This window comes from Notolabrus celidotus, chromosome 5, assembly GCF_009762535.1.
Source record: "Notolabrus celidotus isolate fNotCel1 chromosome 5, fNotCel1.pri, whole genome shotgun sequence".
Lineage (NCBI taxonomy): Eukaryota > Metazoa > Chordata > Actinopteri > Labriformes > Labridae > Notolabrus > Notolabrus celidotus.
The window spans coordinates 28,041,451-28,066,300 of NC_048276.1; the positions used below are offsets into that span (position 1 = coordinate 28,041,451).

General features: G+C 40.2%; 1 protein-coding gene across 2 annotated transcripts; it reads left to right on the forward strand.

Annotated features, from left to right (window-relative positions):
• The first annotated feature begins 18,223 nt into the window (after nucleotides 1-18,223).
• On the forward strand, nucleotides 18,224-23,826 carry LOC117812203 (T-cell immunoglobulin and mucin domain-containing protein 4-like). 2 transcript variants are annotated; one of them, XM_034682834.1, is made up of 7 exons: nucleotides 18,224-18,715; nucleotides 20,136-20,337; nucleotides 20,737-20,873; nucleotides 20,979-21,050; nucleotides 21,149-21,234; nucleotides 21,979-22,081; nucleotides 23,358-23,826. In XM_034682834.1, exons 1-7 carry the CDS (start codon nucleotides 18,667-18,669, stop codon nucleotides 23,432-23,434), a joined length of 726 nt encoding a protein of 241 aa, XP_034538725.1. In that variant the 5' UTR covers nucleotides 18,224-18,666; the 3' UTR covers nucleotides 23,435-23,826. The 2 variants fall into 2 exon arrangements, with proteins under 2 accessions (XP_034538725.1, XP_034538726.1); XM_034682835.1 differs by having other exon boundaries at nucleotides 20,154-20,337.
• The last annotated feature ends 1,024 nt before the right edge of the window (nucleotides 23,827-24,850 follow it).

Genomic DNA, 24,850 nt, shown 5'->3' on the forward strand with positions numbered 1-24,850 from the left:
CTTACAGAGGAAATCCTCATGCAACAGAAGCTGCTCCTTCCCACGACCTCTGAAGGCCTCACAGCACCACACAGAGACCAGAGAGTGTTGAGCTGTAGACCTCAGTCCTGTGAACCTGCAGGTCTGACAGCCAATGGGAAGAGAGGACAGTCTAAGGTGAGTCACATGACTTAAAGCATCACATTAACAGGTACAACCAACAGGTGTTTCGAGAGTTAATGTGAGATCGAGAAGCTCAGGTGTTTCTATGAGCTACATTAGCATCTCGACATCAGCCAGGTGTGAGAGCACTAGTAGTACAGTGCTCCTTTATGCTCATGTAGCGGGATCAATGTTATCCTGAATTAGCATGTCAACATGTTGGCACAAATTGCCCCCGAGGGGATAATACAGAAACCTTGAACCTTGTGTTTGCGTTAGGTTCTCCTGTCAGACAACTTTCATGTTAGCTTTGGCAGCAGGCTTACATCAGTGCTTATTCCCCTAACATGCTAATGCTGTGTTAGCTTTTATAGGAAGACAACACCAGTCTGAACTCTTTCAGGCTAATGTCAAAGTGGCTTCTCCACAGGCTTATTGCAAAGCTAACTTCTGCAATGAGCTGATGTTAGCTATTGTGAGCTGCTCCAACAAGATAACCAAAGTGATCTTCTTCATTAGGCTATAATTTCTGTGTTACCTTCTCCTGTTACACCAGGATCATCATGGCCGCACCGTGACTGACCGCACCGGAGACTCAGGTCTGTGAATGACTTCACCATAGCTTGACAAACTTTTGATTGATACTAAACTTTATTTGAGAAGGAGCAATACCTCAGAAACACAATAACCTATATAAGCTAACCTGAAAAGGACAGATCACTCGAGATTGAAAGCTGAGTGCACGCTGAGCTAAAAGACAATGGATAAAGAGATCTCGTTGCAAACTTTGTGGGAGGCTATCCAAACAATCAAGACAGATATGCTGACCCATCTTGACACAAAGATGGAACCAATCCAAAATAGCCTGTGCAACATTCAGTTAACTCTTAACACCTTATCTGAGCAAGTTTCTGAGCTTGAGCAACGAGTCAGCTCAAATGAAGATAATGTTCAGGATCTCCAAACCCGGCTTCAACAACTCGAGAAGGACAATGCCTACCTGGTTGATAAAGTCGATGACTTGGGGAACCGGAGTAGATCCTCAAATCTCCGCTTTTTAAGGATTCCGGAGTCGGCGGAGGGCCGCAATATCCTCAGTTTCATCAGAATCAGAATCAGAATCAGAATCAGAATCAGCTTTATTCGCCAAGTATGCTTGAACACACAAGGAATTTGACTTTGGTAAACTGTGCTCTCTTTGTACAAGGCATAAGAATAAGAATAAGAATAAGAACTACAATAAAAAATAAAATGAAAATATAATAACAATAACCTTAGCTATAAATACAAAGAAACAACAAATAGCTTGACTAATATGTACAGGCTAAAATAATATGATAAAGTGCAGTGGTGAGTTGCAGAGGTAGTTTTACATTATAAAATAGAAGTTAAATAATACAAAAAATAGAAATATGGAATTCTGCTTGAGAATTGTTGCATTGTATATCTACATGTATATTTACAGAGAGTATTTATCTGACAGGTATGACACTGTTATGGTTTAGTGTTCATCAGAGTGACAGCCTGGGGGAAGAAACTGTTCTTATGGCGGGTTGTTTTGGCGCACAGTGATCTGTAGCGCCTGCCGGAGGGGAGGAGTTTGAAGAATTTGTGTCCAGGGTGTGAGGGGTCAGCGGTAATGCTCCCTGCCCGTTTCCTGGCCCGGGACCGGTACAAGTCCTGGATGGGGGGCAGGTCGACACCGATGATTTTCTCTGCAGTCCTTATAGTCCGCTGCAGTCTGTGTTTGTCTAGTTTGGTTGCAGAGCCAAACCAGACAGTGATGGAGGTACACAGAACAGACTGGATGATGGAGGTGTAGAACATGATCAGCAGCTCCTGGGGCAGGTTGAACTTCCTGAGCTGACGCAGGAAGTACATCCTCTGCTGGGCCTTTTTTCTGATTGTGTCTATGTGGGAGGTCCACCTCAGGTCCCGGGAAATAGTGGATCCCAGGAACCTGAAAGAGTCCACAGTAGACACAGTGCTGTTCAGGATGGTGAGGGGGGGGAGTGGGGGGGGGGCTTCTCCTGAAGTCCACTGTCATCTCTACCGTCTTGAGCGGGTTCAGCTCCAGATGGTTCTGACTACACCAGAGAGCCAGCTGTTCCACCTCCTGTCTGTAAGCAGACTCGTCTCCGTCCTGGATGAGACCGATGACGGTGGTGTCATCTGCAAACTTCAGGAGTTTCACCGAGGGGTCTCCTGAGGTGCAGTCATTGGTGTAGAGGGAGAAGAGCAGTGGGGAGAGAACACATCCCTGGGGGGCGCCAGTGCTGATGGTCCGGGTGCTGGATTTGATGCTCCCCAGCCCCATGTCCCAGCTTATCCCGGAGCTCCTGGGGCGAGAGCATTTCCCCGTGACACCGGTCATTGAAAGGGCTCACCGAAACCCCACTACCCAGAGAGATGACAGAGCCACTCCTCTACCCATTCTGATAAAGCTCATCAACTTCCAGGATAAAGTCAAAATCCTACGTCTGGCCAGAGAAAAGAAAGAGTTGCTCTACAAGGGGTCTCCCATTCATATCTATCCAGACTTCAGTGCCGAGTTGGTGAAGATGGTATCATTGCACTCACAGAAACATGGCTAAGTAATAGAACTGCAGACAATGAAATCACAATACCAAACTATGTGTTATACAGAGCAGACCAGAGGTGATGGAGTTGCTGTATACATTTCATCAAACTGGTGTTCTGAATTGATAATTCCCAATGTTGAGCCAAATCATTTTGAGTGCATATTTGTAAAAGTAATACTACATGAAAATGAATATATTACAATTGGAAGTATACAGACCCCCAGCTGCACCTGCCGAGTCATCTAGTTGTTTGAACTCAACTATTAATTCAATTGACTGTAGCAATGAAATGATTATCTTGGGTGATTTTAACAAAAAATGGTTAGATAAATCCTCTTACAGAGATAAAAATGTTTTTGCTAATTTAAATCTAACACAACTAATTAAGGAACCCACAAGAATCTGTCCCTCCTCCCAGTCCTTACTCGACTGGATACTTGTTTCCCATCCAAACAGAATCTTAAAAGTAGGTGTCTTGGCAGATTGTTTTAGTGACCATTCTACAGTATTTTGTGTATGGAAAATTAAAGTACCAAAATTCCCTCCAAAATTAGTTAAAATTAGACAGTTTAAGAAAATGAACTCAGATATGTTTCTTAATGACCTGATTTCTATAAACTGGGGGAGATTTCAGTTAATCCCTAATGTCCAAAATGCTTGGGATTTCTTTTTCTCTGAATTTACAAAGGTAGTTGATAAACATGCTCCTTCGAAACTTTCAAAAGTTAAAGGCAAACATTTACCCTGGATCAACTCAGAACTCATATCCCTTTTCTGACAGAGGGATAAAGCATGGGCAAAATTTCGCTCTACTAAGGAACATGCTGATTGGGAAATGTACAGAAGACTAAGAAATATCAGCAAAACTCAAATCCGAAACGCTAAATCTGATTATTACAAAGTATGTTTGAGTGATTAATTCAAAAATCATAAACAGTTTTGGAAAAATATAAAAAATTGACTTCATTTGACAAACAATTGTTCAATTAGACAATTAAGAGTTGCTAATGAAATACTGAATGATCCTTCTGCTATTGCCAGTGCATTCAATCAGCATTTTTCCTCTGTCTGTTCCAATTTAATTTCTAACAATGTATGTACGACCTCTAATACCATTGCAACTTCCCAAAGCTCTTTTAATTTTCATACAATATCTCCCAATGATGTCAGCAATGCCATTAAGGATTTAAAGGAGAGCAGCGGTCCCGGACTTGATGGGATTGAGACAAAATTCATAAAATTAGCAGCTCATATTCTTATTTATCCATTGGCTGATTTATTTAACCTCTCATTATCCCTATGTGAAATCCCTGTCATCTGGAAATCTGCCCGCATCACACCTCTCCACAAAAGTGGTGACACTCTCGATCCCAACAACTACAGACCTATTTCTATTATTTGTTCAATTTCTAAAGTTTTTGAAAAAATTATTTACAATCAATTATCACTGTATCTTAATAACAACAATATACTTTCTCAATATCAATTTGGTTTCAGATCCAACTACTCCACAACTTCTGCTCTCTTAAAATTCACAAATGATGTTTTCTCTGCATCTGGTTGCGGTAACCTTACAGGGGCGATATTTATAGACTTAACTAAAGCTTTTGATTTGGTCGACCACTATCTGCTTTTGGATAAGCTCTACTTCATAGGTCTTTCCCGGCATGCGTTGCTTTGGTTTAATGCTTATTTGCACAACAGAAAGCAATGTGTTGTTTTAAGAGGGTACAGATCTGATATTCAGACTCAACAGAGAGGGGTCCCTCAGGGTTCTACATTAGGCCCACTGCTCTTCTCTATTTTTCTTAATGATCTCCCACTCATTTTTTTGTAATACCAATATTCAATTATATGCTGATGATACAATAATATATGCATCCAAGCCATCTATATCTCAAATACAACAGGCCCTAAAGTCTAATTTTGACATTTTACAAACTTGGTTGCTGGCTAATAAATTAATACTTAATAAGAATAAAACGTATTCCATGCTCTTTGGAGTGCGTCAAAACCTCAAATCAAAAACAAAATCTCAATCATTGGTGCTTAAATGTAACGATGGCAGATATCTTGTAAATGTTAATAAATTGAAATACCTAGGTATGTGGTTAGACTCTGAACTGAATTACAAAACACATATGGAGAATATTATTAAAAAAGTAAATTATAGTATTGTGTCCTGTATCGCTCTAGGCATTGCTTTACATTCAATGTTCGAAAAAGACTTGTTTCACAACTCATTTTACCCATTATCGACTATGCTGACATCATTTAAAGAATTACAACAAAAAATAATCTTCATCCTCTCGATATTATTTTTAATAGACTCTGTAGATTTATTTTAGGTTGTTCTTTTTTCACACACCACTGCATATGGTTTGATAGTCTCGGGTGGCTCCCTCCAGAAAGACGACGACTTTTTCACTGGTATCAGTTTATTTTTAAATGCTTTCATTTGAACTATCCTGATTGTTTGAAATATTATTTAATACCTCTCACCTCAAGTTATTCATTAAGAAGTTCTGATCACTTTCTTTTGACAGTACCATTTGCAGCCAAGGAAGTTGGTAAAAAAGCTTTTATGTTTCAGGCTCCTTTTGACTGGAATAACTTACCTTTAAATATTCGTTCGATATCTTCTTTTCCCTTATTTAAAAATTATTTGTTTTTCCATTTCAAAACAAACTGTCTATGTTTTCAGTAAAGCTCTCACTGTTCACCTATTTCCTTTACTTATTTTTTATTCTCTTATTTTTTTTATTCATTTATTTTTTATGATGATTATTGTTACAATTTTTTCTTTGTGTGTTTCGCCAATGCTCCTTTAGTTTAGTTTATTGAATTGTATTCTATTCTTCTCTTGTCGATTGTACCTTGCTTAAGGTTGTACCAACCCGTTTTGTTTTGTTGTTCTTGTTGTTGTTGTTGTTGTTGTTGTTGTTGTTTCTGTCGTCAAGTTGGTCTATTGTCTGACTTTTTGTGTTTTTTTGTTTGTTTGTTTGTTTTGTTTGGTTCTTCTCTTCTGAAGGATTCATGTTTTGTTGTATATTTTGTATTGCACTGTTTTCTATTTGTTATTGTCTGTCTGGGACCCCCTCTAAAACGAGATAGCACATCTCAAGGGGTTTATTCCAATAAATACATTTCTTCAACCTTCTCTTGGGGATTAGCATAAGTGTTATATGAATGAATATTTAAACCTAACACAGGTAGTGACACGGCCCTCATGGACCTTACCTGTCAGGCTCACCAGCTGTGCTGATACACCTGTACTTGCTATATTGTTCAAGTCCTGGTTGTACTCCGCCATGTTGGTTCTTAAAAACTGTTCGTCTCCCTCCTGCAGAGGTACGTGAGGACTCCGTCTGTCATTGGATCTGTGTGTGTGTGTGTGTGTGTGTGTGTGTGTGTGTGTGTGTGTGTGTGTGTGTGTGTGTGTGTGTGTGTGTGTTTTATGTAAGAGCCTTCTGTTCTAATGTTATTTCATTAGACTGTCAGTATCCATCATTACTTCTTATCTGTCCTTAAGCTCCACCTGTCTGAAAGTAACCAACATTTAACAAAAAAAAGCACCTCCTTCACTTTAAGTTTTGGACCATTGTAACCACATTACCCGGCTGTGTTAAATATCTGATTCTGATTGGTCAAAACCATTGAAGCCAAAAGACGTGCTGACATGGAGACAAGGCGTGCGCAGAAACGACACGTCGATCAATCCACAGAAAGTAGTCCTTCACATTCCCCCTCTGCCTGTTGACACCGTGGTAAATGGTAAATGACTGTGTTTACATAGCTCTGTCTCTAGCCTTCTGACAACTCAAAGTGCTTTAAAACAGAACAACATTAATCTAGATTAAAGTGAACATGCATGATTATTTCCTCCTAAATTAAAGCTTCAGTTTTAATGTACAGGAATCTTTTTCATTCAGATGAAAAGAGCTGATTTGTTTCATGAAAACTTGTCTTGTGACTCTGAGATGATTATCTCGTTAATTCAGAGAAACAGAGGATATGTTTTATGTGAATGCAAACCACTGTCATAGATTTCAACGTTCTTTTCATATTTCCTCATATTCCCCTCATATTTACACTCTGAGTTAATTTCCTCCAGATGTTTCTGTTGCTGTGTTTGTGATAAATAATTCAATGTGAGTGAGTCACTTTGGCTCTTTGTGAAGAAACCTTTCCTAAACTTCATCAACCAACGATCAATAGCAATCAGCTGATTGATCCAGACTGAAAATGATCGGTAGTGATCGAAATGCAGCTCGAACATTGGGATCTTAGTTTTACATGAATGAGTAACTGCGAGCTGACAGAGAAGATGTGTGCCTATTTGTGCTCTTTACAGTCATGTTATCTCCAACCTCACCTGCGTCGGTACGGTTGCTGAGCTGCAGTTGTGGGGGCGGGGCTAGGTGACGGACAACGGCATCAATTTTAAGGAACAAAATCCTTCGTCTGAATGTGTCTCATGTTTTCGACTTGTTGACATGAAAACTGATGAAGTCTCTGGAACAAAGAGTCTGAACATCATCACCTTCATCATTAATCAATCAGATGAGACCTCGATGAGAAACCAGACTCTGTGTCCACAGTTGGATCTCTCTGCTCTGATGGTTCTCGGTTCACACGTTCTCTCTCTGATATTTGAGATTTATTCATCCTGAACTTTCCGCTCAAACGTTCTCGTATTTCTTTCTTTGTTTCTATTTTTGTCCGTGTCTTTAAAGCTTTAATAAAATAAAATGTGGAGCACATGATTTTAACATTCCTTTATTTAATGTCATTACTCTTCACTGAGTCTTTGTTTGAGTCTCAGATTTTACGGCCTCAGAGTCCTTCTTAGAGAGAGAGAGAGAGAGAGAGAGAGAGAGAGAGAGAGAGAGAGAGAGAGAGAGAGAGAGTCTGGTGTACGGAGGCCCCACTATGCCACTAACAAAATCAGTCTGTACATTTAAATATTCAGAATCATGAAAATAAATCAAAGGTTAGCGTCCAACTTTGTCTAACAAGACAGTATTATTTCATTTCATTATTTTGTTAAACCATAACCATTTTTTTTTCTTTCAAACTTTTAATTATTGAAAACGTAAAAGATTTTAATAAAAAAAAATCTAGGTGATTATAAAAAGGCCTGTTGTCATTCGTTGAGGTGAGAGAAGCTTTAAGTTACCGATCTCTCCAAAGAAACTTAAACCATTAGCGTTGGTGATGATAGCAGCAGGGTTCAAAGTTGTGACTTTTGCTTCGTTGTTTTTAAAGGTGTGTCGACCGCAAAAGGCAGATAAGAATACATCGCTATCCATCGCACTTGGGCTATTTTTTAGAAACTGTTAACATATATCATTTTAGATCGATACATTTTATTTTAATAAAGGTTTTTTGCAACCGTGTTTGTATTTTAAGTAAGTAGCCGGGTAATAAGCACGTTTTGTATCTAGGTCTTATCTCACCCTGTCTGGATTCCATATCCCATAATTACCTGCTCACCATACATTATCCCTTGCTTCATATTTTTTTCTGAAAAACTGACCCTTCCAGTTTCTTCTGCGTCCTCTCTTTGAGCGCTTTCGTCATCATTTTGTTACATTTTTATTTATTTATTTCGTCTTTTGTTTATTCATTAAACATGCTGTAAAAAGTGAAGTGTCTTCATTGATTTAAACTTATTCTTAAAAAACGTTCTCAAATGTGTACGACCTTTCTTAACCCTGACTGAAAGGTCTCGTCAATTAATAACCATAATGTTCATAATTCAGTAAACAAAGAACATCAGCTTTGTAAAAAATCATCTGAAGTTTTTTAACTGTGAAAATTTTTTAGTGTTGAGATATTTTTGTTTCAAGGGACATGTTTTTGTGTCAACGTTCGTATTTTTAATTATTATTTCGTCCTTTCTGTGAGACGCCTCAAACGTTTCTTTTATATATGGTACGGTTGAGTGAGTCAACAATTTAAATAATAACTGACGGCCTGAATACTTTCAGATTTATTCAATAAAACAAAACAAAAAGCTAAACTATTTCAGAAGAGGAGACGAGAATATAACATCTTGATCACTCTGACAATTCAACTTTTTTTGTTTTTGAAATAAAGGATTCAAATCTTTCACCAGAAATCTCAAATATATACAGTGACTACCTTGTTTGTTTTTTCTGTGATGTCATTTTTTAGACTTTAAACGCTTTGTTTATTTAAAATCTTTATGACCTAAATGTTTCAAACTTCTGTAAACTTAAGATTTTATTTCTGATTATTTAAACGTGATGTCTGGTTTTACAGCATTAACTTCACTGAGTCAAACGCTCACTGCTGTTTCTGTAGACTCAGAGCCAAGAGGAAATAAAGAGAAGTCACAAAAGAGGATTTTCAGATGAAATCAGAGAGCTGTTTTTAACCCTCTGCTCGTTCTTCAGTTTGACTCACAGGTTTAAATTTGTTGTTTCTTTGTCTCTGTCGGCCGTTCACAGAAGAAATAAAATCTGCTGACTGACGCTTCCTGTGAAAACTTTTTAACTCTGTGAATCAGGCAAGACTCTGCCAGCACAACACCACAAGTCAACCCACACACAATGATACACACTCAGATCCACACGCACTCAGATCAACACACACACATGAACTCATCAGGGACTGAGTTTTACAGCCGCTCGGGGCTCTAACGTCCTTGAATGTTCAGGAAACGTCTGTGAATCTGAAAAAAGAGCTTTCAATCACATCACGTCAGATTTCTATTCAAATCTGCAGCTCTCCCTCTGCGACCTTTGTTCCCATGACTCACAAACTCTAAACAGGGTTTTTGTTTAGTTTGTTTACAGAGTCTGAGGTTTAACGGTGAAGACACATATTAAAGTATGAAATATAAAAACATTTAACATTTTATAGAACAAACAAATAAGAGCTTCAGTTATGAGTCAAAACACCGGAGCAGTGACAGTTTGTTCAGTCTCATAGAATGAACAGTGATTTTACATATCAGGTCTTCATGCTAAGCTGAGCTAACTGTTCCATCTGTTTACAATATTTATAACAGGTTAAATAGCTGTTTCCACATGTTCCCAGTTTTAATGCTTGGCTTAACTAGTTCTTATTTTTTCACTCTGCATGCTAAGCTAAATAAGCTATTCTCTGTTTACATACTTTCTTATTGTAAGTTGCCATGCTAAGCTAGCTCTTTCTCTCTTATTCCAGTCTTTACACTTAGCTAAACACTGAGAATATCTATCTAAGCTAATATTACTGAGCTGAGCAAGTTTCCCCCCTTTATATTCAGTCTATATGCTAAGTTAGCTTTTTCCTTTTCCCTCAAGTCATTATGCTAGGCTATTTCAGCCGTACCGCCTTATTTCAAGAATGTGTAATAAGCCATTGCTTATGAAACATTCTACACATTCTAATAAGCCCACTTATTTAGTCTTTATGCTAAGCTAAGCTCACTGTTTCCATTTGGATTGCAAAGCTAACTGTTTCATCGCTTGCATTTTTTATAGAAAGCTAAGTTAGCTTTTTTTCTCTCTGCTGCCAGTCTTAATGCTAAGCTAAGCCAGATGTTTACTTCTTGTTTTTGGTATTTATGCTACACTAAGCTAGCCTAGTTTCACTTGGTACCTAGTCTTCCAGGTTTAAATGCTAATCAAAGTTAGCTGTTGTCCCTTGTTTCCTGTATGCTAAGCTAGGCTAGCTCTCTCTTTCCTGTTCCCAGTCCTTATGCTAGGTTAAGCTAAAAGTTTGACATTTTTTCCATTCTGGATGCTAAGCTAGGCTTCATATTTAGCTTATAGACATGAGAGTGCAATTGTGTTTTTTAAACATGTTTTTTTTTTTTACTTCTTATTGAACATTTCAGCTGCATAAAGTTTTTATGAGCAGAGTAACAGTTAAAGTTTGACGCCGGGTAAATTTGACGGGTTGATGTTTTTGTTTCAGTCCACAGATCGTCTCAGCAGTTTGTGATCAGACTCTCAGCTGTGACCTTTGACCTCCGGCTCAGAATGGTCTCCATAGAAGGATCCGCCCGGCTGCAGGAAGGTTTGGTTTATATTCAGACGGCTGATTTAAAGTTTCATCTTACTGAGTAAAGCTGCAGAGTTTGGGTTCAGAGTGAGAAAATGTGGAGCGAACATAAACCCGTCAGCACTGCCCCCCTCTCACACACACACACACACACACACACACACACACACACACACACATACTTTGACCCTGAATTATTAACAGCAGGGCTAAAAATGGCAGCCCGTCCCTTTAAATTTTCAGCCGCACATTCCTGAAATTACAAGTTAGAGTGGGGTCGCTGTTGACAGACGTGAAGCTCTCAGACGGAGTTTTCTTTGAGACTCCATCAGATGATGACCTAGCTGATGTTTATGTTTCATATGAACGTGTCGGCCCATGTTCCTGCCGTCTCTGTGCAGACTAAAGACAAGCTGACGGGTTTATCTGCAGTAAGGTTTGGGTGGAGACAAGAACATCTGTGACTCTGTGGTGATATGGAGGAGACTCTACCGAACCCAAATTACTGGTGATTTCAGGTTCAGATATCTGTGTTACACTTAAAGATTCAAACTCTCTGAACTCGATCTGAAGCTTGTTTTAACTCAATGATTATTTCAGTGTCTGTGTTGAGGACTAAACCTGCAGAATCTCACAGACATCAGGTTTTCTTCCTCGTCTCTCGTCCTCCTCCGCTCCAGCTGGACCGAGCAGACGATGGTACAGCCGGAGGACGTTCAACACTGATGGACGAGGAGAAGGAGGAGGAGGAGGAGGAGGAGGAGGAGGAGGAGGTTGTTTTAACCCTTTCTGCTGATTATGCACTAAAGCATGGTTCAGGTTTTAGATGCTGATCAAAGTCAACCCTTTAGTCAAACCGTCAGGTGGACTAAAATATCAACAGTTTTACCTCTCAGACAGAGAGTTTGATATAAAGGCCTGCCTCTGATACAAGCCTGGTTCATATAAAGGCCTGGTTTATATATATGAGGATTTAGGGTAGCTCTTTCCAACCTCATGAATCAGAGTTCTCTGAAGTTCACCTGTTGATCCACTGACAGAACAAAGGTGTTAGTTTCTCAGCTCTGATCCGATGCTGAGGGGAGCGACAGATTACTGACATGTAGCTCTGCAGAGACAGGAGGAAAGGAAGAGGATGATGAAGAGCAACAGGTGGAGGACAGGATGGAGAGGAAGAAGTAGCTCTGCAGAGACAGGAGGAGAGGAAGAGGATGATGAAGAGCAACAGGTGGAGTACAGGAAGAAGAAGAAGAAGAAGAAGAAGAAGAAGAAGAAAAAGAAGGGGTCCAGCTGGAGTCTGACAGCATAAGACTGAACTAACACACACACAGACACACACACACACACACACACACACACACACACACACACACACACACACACAAACAAACACACACAGACAGATACACATTCAATAACACAAACTTAACATGCACAATTCTATTTTGTTATGTTCGCATGCTTTTACTTTTCCCTGATTGCTTGTTTCAGTACTGTTCCTGCTGATGATGATGTCAACAATGAGAATGATGAGGATGATGAAGATGGAGGTTTACTCTGATCGAAGCAATAAACAATTAACTCTGCTGTAAAACTCCCAAACATTAAAAAAGTCTAAAGAGCCGTAAATTGTGTGTGTGTGTGTGTGTGTGTGTGTGTGTGTGTGTGTGTGTGTGTGTGTGTGTGTGTGTGTGTGTGTGTGTGTGTGTGTGTGTGTGTGCTGTCTAAACTTTAAACCTATCGTGTTCCTCGTGTTTTATAGACTCTGGATCAGCTTTGAAGTGGTTTACACTGTAAAAAGTTGCGCGTCAGTCTGATCTCATGTTCAGGTGTTTATGTACGGTCAGCGGTACTTAATGGACAGGATTCAGCTCCTCTGAGGTTCCTCTCAGACTCTGTTATGTTTTTGCCTGAGCACATAAAGAGTGGAGGAACAGAGATTCAGTTTGTTCTGTTCGTATTAAAGCTGAGTGTTAAAAGCTTCAGTTATCTGATCTGACTGTAAAGACAGGAACACAGAGCTCAGCATCACACCGGAAACACACAGAGTGGAGAGGAATGGAGTCTGTTTCATCCTGACATCAGGTTAAAGCTTGTAAGATGATCCTCCTCTTATTATAAACACACAAACGTTCAGATTCCCTTCAAAATAAGATCTGGTGTTTAGAAAGGGCCTCCTATTAAAGATATAAACTGTATGTAAGTAGTGAGTGGAGTCTTAAGTGCTTTAAACCTGTATTCTCTCTCACGTCCAGCAGGGGGGCGACTCCTAGGAGTTGTCTATCAGTCTGTGAGAAAATGGTTGACCTCCTCATCTGATTTATTCCCTCAGTAAGTATTAATGAGTTTAATCTCTAGTTTCAAGTCTTCTTCAACAAAGCATGATGTTCATTTAGTAAATGATGGCCCCATTGAGAGACACAGAGAGCAGGAAGCAGGCTGACAGCTGACTGTTGCGATGTGGTCACCCGCTGACATCAGTCTGATCAGCTGCACCTGAAGCTTAGCTTTTAGCTGTTAGCTTAGACTCAAAGTACTTCATGATATTTATTCAGTTTGACACAAAGAGTAGATTACTCTGACCTGTCCACTGAGCCGTCTGAGAGTTTAAAGTGATATGTGGCTTTTAACAGCGTGGTGGTGTCGTTATTTGACATCACAGAGGCAGCGGGAAGCAGGAAGACACTGCGGCAGCTTAACTACGGTGTGCTGAAAGGGACAAAATAGACCTTAATCACTTTAGGATTACGCTGATGGCTCTACTTTTTAACACTGTTCCTCCAACAGCGGCTAACTGGTCACACACTCTGTAAAAAGGTGAGTGGCTGAAGAGTTTATTGAGGCCGTGACATCACAGCTGAATTAAAAAGAGGCATCGTTGAAAGCCAACCGACTTTAGAAAAAAGACAGGGGTGAAACAGGAATCAAACAGAGTGGAGAAAGTTTCTGATGTTAAAGTGTTTAATGAAGAGGTTTAGTTAAATAAACGCTTAAATATTCATTTTGTTGTTTTCATTTTGGGCTCTCTGGGCCTCCATAGATTTCTGTGTGTAGGAGCTCAGGGTTTTATGAAGGTATCAGGTGTCGTCTGCTGTGTTTGATGAGTACTTGAATGCTGTGTTGGACACAGCGGACAGATAATGGTGTGTGTGTGTGTGTGTGTGTGTGTGTGTGTGTGTGTGTGTGTGTGTGTGTGTGTGTGTGTGTGATCAGTTGTAATGACATTGTGCCTGAGCCCTTCTGTCCCGTTGCCATAGAAAGCGTTCACCCCCTTTTCCTCCTTTTCTTCATCGTCCGTCCTCCGCTTCCTTGTGCGCTCATTAATCCACCGTGTCTGAACCTCTTCGGCTCACATTAGCATGCAGCTAACAGCGGTGCGAGGGCTGAGGGCCGCTGATGCTAATGATGTGATGCTAATAAGGGCGAGTGAGAGGACGTGGATGGTTCACAAAGAGCAGCATTAACTATGAGTGTTACCCACATCATGCTAACAGGCCTGAAGCTGCTCAGCATAAAGCTAATAAGCACGATTCTAATGTGAGACTGACAGGCTGGGAAACACTCAAGCTGCCTCAAAGAGTTCAGACTGATTTCTAAACTGTTTGAGAGACTGAGAGGCTAAATCATTAGTATCTATTAGCATTCAGTTTAACGTCACGCACAGCAGCTTTAAAATGTATTAATCCTTCCAGATGAATCTTAAGGTAGTCATCAGGAGGTTCTCAGAATCATTTAGCAAGGATGTGAAGTTATTGATAATGACTGCTCGTACGAAACCTTCCATCAGAGGGATGTAACTGACGTCAACAACTAAAGGTGAGCTAAGTGGATAAAGATAAAGGTCATGGGGAGGCTGTAGTAGCCTACCCATACTGATATAACCAATCCTGCTTCACAGGAAACCGAAATACAAAATAAATAAATACATAAATTAAAAAAAGTGAGTGAGTGAGCATAGAAATATTTGTTGTACTTACTAAAATGTTTTCATGTGTAAATGAATTATTGTCTTATTCCCTTCATCTCCAGGCAGAAGGCATATGAACCAAAAACACTTGGGTGTAGTCGTGTCATTTGGATGTGGTTTACTGGAGGACATGTCGTAGCTTTTAATTGAAGCCACTGAAATACAGACAGTGTTTTCTTTTAACCTGATCATGATCATGTTTCTTTATTATCACTTCAATCTGTGTGTAATGATTTTTCCTTACTCGAAAGCAGCAGGGACAGAATATTAATAAAGTTTATTTATATAGCAGCTTTGAAAACAGACATTACAAAGTGCTTTGAATCAGAATATTCTCTTATATTTCGATGAGGTTGGATTCAACCTCAGAAAAAAACGAAGGAGGGAAAGGAATATCATCGGCCAACGTGCCATTGTTGAAGTCCCTGGCCAGTGTGGAGGGAACATCACAATGTGTGCAGCGATTACCTACCACGGCGTCATCCATCACCATGCTACCCTTGGTCCCTACAACACTGCCCATCTGATCACATTCCTGGACACCCTACACAACACACTCATTCCACCAGATCAGATAGACGGCCAAGAGCAGCTCACGTACGTTGTCATTTGGGACAACTTAAGTTTCCACCGGGCTGCTCTGGTTTGTAACTGGTTCACTGCCCACCCGTGCTTTTTAGTAATCATCCATCCATCCATCCATCCATTATCTTGACCGCTTATCCCGTTAGGGGTCACGGGGGGCTGGAGCCTATCCCAGCTGGCTTCGGGCGGAAGGCAGGGTACACTCTGGACAGGTCGCCAACCTATCACAGGGCTAACACAGAGAGACAGACAACCATTCATGCACACACTCACACCTACGGGCAATGTAGAGTGATCAATCAACATGAGCATGTTTTTGGATTGTGGGAGGAAGCCGGAGTACCCGGAGAGAACCCACGCATGCACTGGGAGAACATGCTTTTAGTAATAATAATAATAATAATAATAATAATAATAATAATAATAATAATACATTTTATTTGGAGGTGCCTTTCAAGTCACACAAATAAGAAATAAAATAAAAACAAGTGAAGTGCACAGAGTTCAGCTAAAGAGAACATGCCAGTATGAACAGGTGAGTTTTGAGTTGAGGTTTGAATGATGTGATGGAGTCTTACTGTCTTATGTGTGGGGGGAGGGAGTTCCAGAATCTGGGTGCTGAGCAGCTGAAGGCTGAAGGGACTTCAGACACAATGACCACAACATGTAACCCATGCATCAACCCCCCTGAATCAATTCTGCTAAACTACAAGCACAATTCCTGCTTTACACTCAAATGTCAGTTCTAAAACACTACACTCAATTCTCTGCATTTGGCACAATTTTCATGAAGAAAATCTCTTGTTTTCACAAGGAACACACTGTCATTCAAAATCTAAAGTTAATTGCACTACTATGCACACTGACTCATCACATGGGCAAACACCTGTCACACAGTTTTACAATTAGAAATCATCAGAGCTATATTTCCCCGCTGCTTGGCCAGGGAAAACATTACTTGCGATGTGGATGAGGTGCTGTGGCCAGACCGAAACAGAAGAGAGGATGCAGCATAGTTTTTTTTAATTTAAAATTTACTGTAACTGTATACAGTAAATTATTCTGTTGTTTTGTATGTAGACTGTATGTGCAACTTTGTGTTGGTTGGGATGTACACTGTGTACAGTGTTTTTTGGGGGGAAATGAAATATATTTGTTACTGTGTATTTATGTGTTTTGAGTATAAAAACAATATTCTAAGATATTTTACAACACACTTCTGTATGTACTGTCTGCAGTAAGTGTAACACTGAACAAAAAAAAGGCCTAAGTCATTATGATGAATAGAAAAGAAGTGTTTTCCATTCATCATAATGTTTTACATTGAGCACATCGGTGTTCAAGTGGTTCTTATAAATGTCTATTCATATGGTAGTTTGTGTGTGTCATTTGAAAACAAAATACCATTTAGAGAAGAAATAACATTGTTTTGAATGTAAAGTTTAATTTGCAGGAGAACTGATGGGTTTTGCCCATTGTGTGTGTTTTTTGATTTGTGTGCAGAGTTCTGAGGGTATGAGGCATGCTTTCAGAGAATGTGTGTAAACAATCGAGAAAAAAATCTGTAAGCACTTTTAGTTTGATTGTTATATTTCTTTGTTTACTTCAGTATTGACACATTCAGCTCTTACATGAGAGACTACACCCTTCCATGAGTGAGCAGTGTCCTGGGCTCATTGTATGATGAGCACTCTCATCCAATCACACAGTGGCACACATATCAGCCCATCACCTGTCATTCCCTCCGCTCAGGAGAGAGGACAGTAGAGCCACTTCCTGCTGTTGAGTGTATCTTAGGTGAACTACCATTAAAGGTTTCTAATGTGACTTTAGTTTTGTGAGAAGAATGTCAGAGTTGTGTCCCGTGTGCGTGTCAAAAAGCGTTTCACAACCGTCCAGCAGACTGTGACACACTCTTTAATGCTTCTGACTGTAGGGGCTAATATGAAAGAGTTTGTTCACATGATTTAAGGTGTTTGGTGGGCAAGGTTTTATTTTTACTGATACATCATTTAAAGTGTGTGATGTATTACAGTATTTACGGTAGTTTGTGTATCAGCAGCTCGTTTTAGGATGACTGACTTTATGACAGTTTAAACTTTAACTGAAGCACACTTACACAAACGCAGATACACACACACCAACATGTCTGTTGTCACACGGCCTTACCATCAGAGTGATGCATGATAGGAGCTCACACACATATGGAGTATTTATATCTGCAGTGATTAGAGAGGAATTCATATCAGAGCGGAGGGAGGCCAAGAAACACTGACCTTTGACCCCTGATGTTTTCACTGTCAGCACACGGGATATTACAACAAGGACATAGGAGGCTAGGGTTAGTGTGAGGAGAGGAGAGGAGAGGAGAGGAGAGGAGAGGAGAGGAGAGGAGAGGCAAATAGAGTGGGGAGAAGAGGAGGCATGGAGAGAAGATAGAAGGAGATGAAAGAGAAGGGGCAAAGACCTGACACAGGAGGAGAGTAGGAGAGACAAAGGAGGTAAGAAGAAGGAGTGAGGAGTGGAATGAGAACAGACAAGGAGAGGACACAAGGACAGAGAAGCAGGGCAGGGAGAGAGGAGTCGAAGGAGACAAGGGGAGAAGGAGACAAAGAAGTAGATTGGCTGACAGTGTTTATTTGAATCATTTGGATTGGTTGGTTGAGCATGATGATGTCATCATTTTCACACCTTTAAGATTTCTTGATCTGCGTAGGGACATAATGTGTTCTGATAAACATCAAAAATATAACTGAATAATTTAATTCATAAAATAAATGCATTAAACCTAATAGATGTAACACACATAATTAAAACATAATAAACATGATACATATAATAAATATATACACTATATAATATGAGGATATTTCATCCTCTTGCTCAGGTCATTAACAGCACCGAATCCTATGAACATATGCTGCCCTCTAGTGGACAGAAACAAACACTACAGAACCTGAGAAAGACAGGAGAGAGGAGAGCTGTGAACAAGTAACCCTAGATCACCTAAGTGAGGATGACCTACAGGTATTCTTTGTTTGTGTGACGTTCAGGGACACTCTGAGTCTCTAAGCTGATGTTGAACAGAACACCGGTGTTCCCCTGAACGTGGTGTCAGTGTTGAACTGAAGCTGTGAGCGTGTCGTGGGACGACCTCCTGTCGACAGCAGCTGATCTGTCGGACTCCACTGATTTCAAAATCTATTTTTCCGTCGACTCCAGCCTGTTTGGTAACTCCAATCCATCTATAAATACATCAGGGATGGAAACGGGAAGTCAAGTCACTCCATCCTGTGTCTGACTGTCTGTCCGTCTGACCGTCAGTCAGTAAGTGTGTGTGTGTCAGTGTGTGTCTGTGTCCATCAGACCAACATGCTGCCGATGCTGCTTCTCCCCCTCACCGCCGTCTGTGTCTTCTCAGGTGAGTCTGCACCTGGAACTCCACCCTGTTACTGTCACTTTAAAGGAAACATGGTCAGACAGAAAACTAATTTATTCAGATGTTTATATTAATCTCTCTGCATGCATCTGACAGCCTCACAATAACTTTCACAACTCTAACCTCACTTTCACACTTTTATCTTTACTCTCACATTTATAATCAAGGAGGTGTATTTACTCTTTTCGTTTGTTTGTTTGTTTGTTTGTTTGTTTGTTTGTTTGTTTGTTTGTTTGTTTGTTTGTTTTATGTTGACTGAGTATCTTTGGTAAAGTTACCGAATATTTCTCCCTCACTCTTCAGCTTTTGGAAAAAAGGTTATAAATACTTTTTATTTGTGTAATTATTTCGTACAGACTTTTTTGCAGTTTGTTAGTTTTGTTTTATTACATTTATTTAATTTAGTTTTAGTTGAGTTTTGATCAGTTTACATGTTAGATTTAGTTTATTCTCCTGACTTTCACTGCAGTCAGGACGCCAGAAAAGGATGGATCGGAAACACTGCCACCTGCTGGTGAAAAACAGCCACATAGTGGAACATATATTTTAAATCTATCCAAAGTACTCAACATATCTTTGATAAATAAACTGACAAAGATAAAACTGAAGCGTTTCCTCTCTGATTTTTATTCTGTTTTTAATTTCTATCGTCAGTGAAACAGTAATAACATCTGCTCGGGACAGAAGCAGATACAATATTCTGGTTGTGATTTCAAACATAGGGTCTTTTGGATGTGCAAGTATCAAACCCTTCAGTTGTGCCTTTTTCCAGCAGGTCTCAGCTTCACTGAAAGAAAGTCAAACAGAAGCTTTCAGTTAGTTTTATTTTATTTTGGTGAAGCCTTGTTCTGTTTTCTGTTCCTCTGACATTTTTGACTGTCTAGTTCTAGTTGTTTCGTTAGCTTTAGTTAACGATGCTAACTCGGGTTCAGAGGGGAAGAGATCGTTCTTGTTATGTTACTCAGGTGAGTTTGACGACGATAGTTTTCAAAACTCTGCTTCAGAAACAAATAGGTGATCTCACAGAGACTACATCCATGGTTTAAACAGTCTATAGTTTTTCTTAACAATCATTATTTTTGTAAATTTTTATTTTAATTTTTTTTAAATTGAAGTGCTAGCAGTTTCCCCCTGCCGCTAGTCTTTGTGCTATGATAGGCTAAAACACCCCACATATACTGGAGGAGATGCCAAAGCGTATCCAGAGGATCATCAGGTATATCTGATAATAGTTAATATTGAATAAAATGAGTTCAGGTTTGTGTTCAGTGCAGTTTGTTGGTACCAGATGGTGCTGTGTGTGGTGTTTTGTTTCAACTTGGACCACAGCAGCCTCTGGTGAACATTAGAGGAACTGCAGTTGAAGACATTCAGGTCTGAGTTTATTGTTTTTATTTGTCAGTGCCTGTCGCTCTGGCAGGGGTTACCACGGAGACGGTGGTGGCCGTGGCTGGGAGGAGAGTGACGCTGCCATGTCGCGCAGGCGCGGAGAGTCAGCAAGATGTGGAGGTGTGCTGGGGGAGAGGCGAGCCGTCACTGTTCACCTGCCACAACACAGTACTCACAACGACCGGAGGGCAGACCACATACAGGAAGTCATACAGGTATGATGTCATACAGGTGTGATGTCAAAGGTTCTTGTCTCCTGATGCCTGCTTCTGTAGTTTGTGTGGGGAGGAGGACCTTTATTTAGTGATTCATGTGTAACAGAGACGTTTGGTTAAAATCTGAAACTTCAGTCCCTCCTCCTTTTTGATTCATTTTGAATCTTTGTATTTTTTGTGCAGAATTTTCTTTTGAATCAGATCCATCTCTGATTGTTTTTTTGTCAAAGTCTCTCAGTGAGCTCACTGCACCTGCAGCTGAGACTCATGGGTAATGTGGGTAAAATGGGTAAACTGAGTGGGAATGGGCAGATGCTGAAAAGTTCGAACTAATTCTGCAAAAGAGAGATAAACTGAAATTTTTTGAAAGTCTCACAGGGGATCTCCTCTACTCTGCAGGTACTCCTCCTCCTCCTCCTCTCTGTCGATCTTAATCTCTCGTCCCTCAGACGCTGGTTTCTATCACTGCAGAGTTCAGTTGCCTGGTCTGTTTAACGACCAAACATCCACCGTCCACCTCATCATCATCTCCAGATGTAAGTCCAGAGACACAAACTTCCTCTGACGATCACAGATCAGTTCACAGACGTTTCTTATTTTTTATATTTGTTTTTAAATTCTCTGTGTCTGTCCTCCTGCAGCTCACGCTGTGGTCTCTGAGCCCACAGACAGAGAGGATGCCTGGACTGTGAACTCACCGCACACGACAGCAGGTGAGCATAGATCACAGAGTACACAGAGGGTTGAGAATTAACCCTTTCCACGCCGGTTCACTCTAAATGTACTTTTGACTCTTTCTTCTGTTTGGCAGGTTTTACCACAAGAGACGTGACAGAGCAGACAGGAAGTGATGTCACAGCAGGCAGCTTCACAGAGCCAGTGGTGGCATTTGTTCAGGTAACAGAACAAACTGAAACATTTACTCCATCCTGAATATATCAGTGACAGCTCAATAACACCTGAGATAACTTCAGGTTATTGACTTTGTTTACCTGCACAGCTAAGTCTGACGTGTCGTCACCTCGCTTTTTGTGGACTTCTGCTTTGAAGGTCAAGTCTGGATTTCTGGAGTCCCCGTAGTGTTCTTGTTTCACCTGAAGTGACAATATTTGGAAAAGAGGGTGGAGTCGAAGAGAGGGCAGGGTTAGCAAGTTATGAATCTACGCTAGCTTGATTAGCATCTGTAATTCAAGTAGATGTAACTGATGCTGAATTGGGCTAGCTTAAACAGAGTGTAAACTAGAGATTGAGATCCTACACTCATGAGGAACATGTTTACTGAGGGAATAAATCAGCTGAGGAGGACCATCTTCACACAGACTGATCTTTGCTGCCCCCTGCAGGACGTTAGACAGTCTGTAGATATGTGACAGCTCTACTTTAGCTTTACTTTGAAAACCAAGTGATTAAATCCACATTTGATAAACAGTCTGTGGCTTTGACTTCAATGTTAATGTGCGAGACAGTCAAAGTTAAGAAGGCTAAAAAAACAAAAAACAAACACGTGACATTATTATCTTTTTTAAATCAAAGTTAAAACGATTGAACACCTTCAAAAGTCTGTGTCTCTTGTCATTTTGATGTTGTTACCATGGCCACAGGTTTTTGAACATCATCTACCGTCTGTGTTTCTTTTTTTAGTCCGCCGAGCAGCAGGAAGACACTCTGCAGATCTTCATCACGAACACACTGAGAGCGTCCTTCATCATCTTCATACCTGCTCTGCTGCTGACTGCTGGTTTTAGTCAGTGCACACACACACACACACACACACACACACACACACACACACACACACACGAAAACACACACACACAAACAATAAATCTTGTATGTAGAATAGCTGTGAAGAAATTTCAGTTTTGAGGATTGTGGCGCCCCCCTATGGACTAATTATGTCCTAATCATGATGACCTGTATATGAAGGGATATACTATGAAGCGAGTTAAACATATCCCAGATATCTTCTCCTGATCCGGCTTCACTGAATCTGACAAAGGAGATCGCACTAAACTGTCACACGAAGCTGGTTATCAACATGATTAGTCAATCCAGAATTACCCTGAGTGCGTTCACATGAACGGGGTGGAGAATGAAACATGTGACCAATCACAGTCTGCCGTCACCACATCCACATATGTTTCAAACACTGCACTGATATTAGAAAAATATGAAGAAGTTAAAGACATAATCCAGATTAACTTCAACACAGCTGTTTGAAACATGAAAGAACTGAGATGAGACAAAAACACAGAGTGAATGAACTAATGACGTCTTATTTCCCTTCATTAGTGCAGATAGATCTGACTATAATAACTCTGTTTATTCCTTGACAGTGATCTCTCTCTCTGATTTAATCTTGTATTGTGTGTGACAGTTTTAGACGTAATATTTCAGCTGCAGCCCTGACGGTATCAAACTGAGCGCTGTGGAGAAATAAAAATGAGAACATGCTTCAAAGAGATAAGTTTTGTATTAAATGCAGTACAACAATTTCATCTGACTAGTGTATTTTAGACTCTGTTTAAGTTTGATGTCAGGAAAGATCATCAATAACTGTCATCAGTATTTATATATAAAATCATACAGGTAGACAAAGTATCCTGCCCGTCTCTCTCCCCTCCCCTCCCCTCCCCTCCCCTCCCCTCCCCTCCCCTCCCCTCCCCTCTTGATCAGCTCACAGAGCTCTGTGATCGAGTGAGCTGATTGGTCAGTGGGCAGAGTTTTCTCCAAACTGATCTCTGATCCTGAACATAACCTGCCCCGAAGCAGGTTAGGAGTTCAGCATGAGTAACCATGGTTATTTACCCTGGTAAGGAGTGAACCTCCGTCATAGTACTGAAAATCCAGAGTTAACCCTGAAGTTACCTCGATAACCGCAAATCCAGCTTCGTAGTATACCCCTCTGGATCAGGTTGATTTAATCAATTTGAGGATTAAAAGTGGAGTCACATTATTCTAATCTAGATTAAACTCTGTGTTAGGTCCTGTGTTAACTGTGTTTTGTTCTGTGTCTGCAGGAGTCTGGAGAGCCAATCAGAGAGCAGAGCCTGACAAGAGGCCTGACCAATCAGAGGAGGAGGACAGCTCTGTGTAGAGACACTCAGGAAACATGAGACTGTCAATGACCCAGCTTAAAGAACTGCACTTAAACAATAAACAAATATCTGGGAGAATTATTGCACACCGGCTTTACTGGAGTACAGGTACGAGTACAGGTACGAGTAGGCAGAGACAGTTTCTGGACATCATATTCACCTGGCGCCTCCCCTCCATGCTCCTCTTCCTCTCTCTGTCTTCACACGTCTTTCACCTCAGGTTACTTCAGGTAACATCTGTTCTGTGTCACATGACCTGGTGGACACAGCTTTAAGGAGTAGCTTTAACATTAGTTGCTGTTCAGACAGTGAGGATGAAACCAGAAATGTTGAAGGCAGTGTCTAATAAAAAAAAAAATCATGATACAAATAAAGCTGTATTGAACCATAATATCTGATGTGATTTATGTGTTTGCATTGCATATATGAAACTTTGTCCTGTCTGTCTTTAAGGTTTTGTTTTTTGTCTTAACAAAGTTTTTTCTTTAGACTTTACCCATCAACATAAAGGTTAAATACAAGTTTGAAATTCATTAAAGACAAAATAACGCACCAGTTCGTAATGTCAGGCGTATAAAGTACAAATATTTGTGATAAAACAAAGAATGAAAGTAAAATGTCAGATAAATGAGTACCAAAGTAAAGCACTGATAACTACTGAATAATAAATACCTCTATGTTGTTTATCCCGCCTCTTATTAACGTTCGGACTGTTCCAATATCCAGAGGCCCATCACCAACCAAACTGTAATATCCTCATTTCTTATATTTATGTTATTTCATTAGATTAAAAATGTTTGAAGACGTTTACTAATTACGTCATGTATGGTCTCAAACTCTAGTTTGCAGCCTGTTTTAGCTAGCCCAAATTAGCATCAGTTACAGCTACTTGAATTACAGGTGCTACGTCAACCCCTTTATTCGGCGGCAATGGTTTCCGGCTTACCTTTGCAGATTCAGTAGATGAAGGAGAAAGTGACTCAGAGAGGTAATTTCTTTCAACCAAGCGGCAACCTCTGGTCTAAAAATATGAGTCCAATCTGGAAGTGCTAAAAACTGCAGTTCATCAAGGATCCGCTTGAGGCTGGCTCTGGAAGTACCGGAAACCACATACACACCAATTTAAAAAAGCTGATCTTTACAGCAGAAATAAACATATTTACAGCCTGGTTCAAAGACAAGTGTAGTCTGGATAGTTCATTTCTTGATCTGCACACACTGTACAGGGGTGAATTTTTTTCCTTCCTCAGGTGGTGTTTGGTGAGGTATATGCTAAAAGCTAACAGCACTATAGCTTTAAACACAGAGTGGTTAAAAGGTTAGGTTCTAAATGTGTTGATGGTGATGAAGATGAAAGCTACACACAGCTTCCTGAGCTGTGTTAAAATGATCAAATCCTCATTTGGTCCATCGCA

Excerpts from the sequence above, each read along its gene's own strand:
- LOC117812203 (XM_034682834.1), top strand. The coding sequence starts at position 18,667 with ATGCTGCCGATGCTGCTTCTCCCCCTCACCGCCGTCTGTGTCTTCTCA. Across the intron at positions 21,235-21,978 it reads CAGTGGTGGCATTTGTTCAG|TCCGCCGAGCAGCAGGAAGA; the intron begins GTAACAGAACAA and ends TTCTTTTTTTAG. Across the intron at positions 22,082-23,357 it reads GCTGCTGACTGCTGGTTTTA|GAGTCTGGAGAGCCAATCAG; the intron begins GTCAGTGCACAC and ends CTGTGTCTGCAG.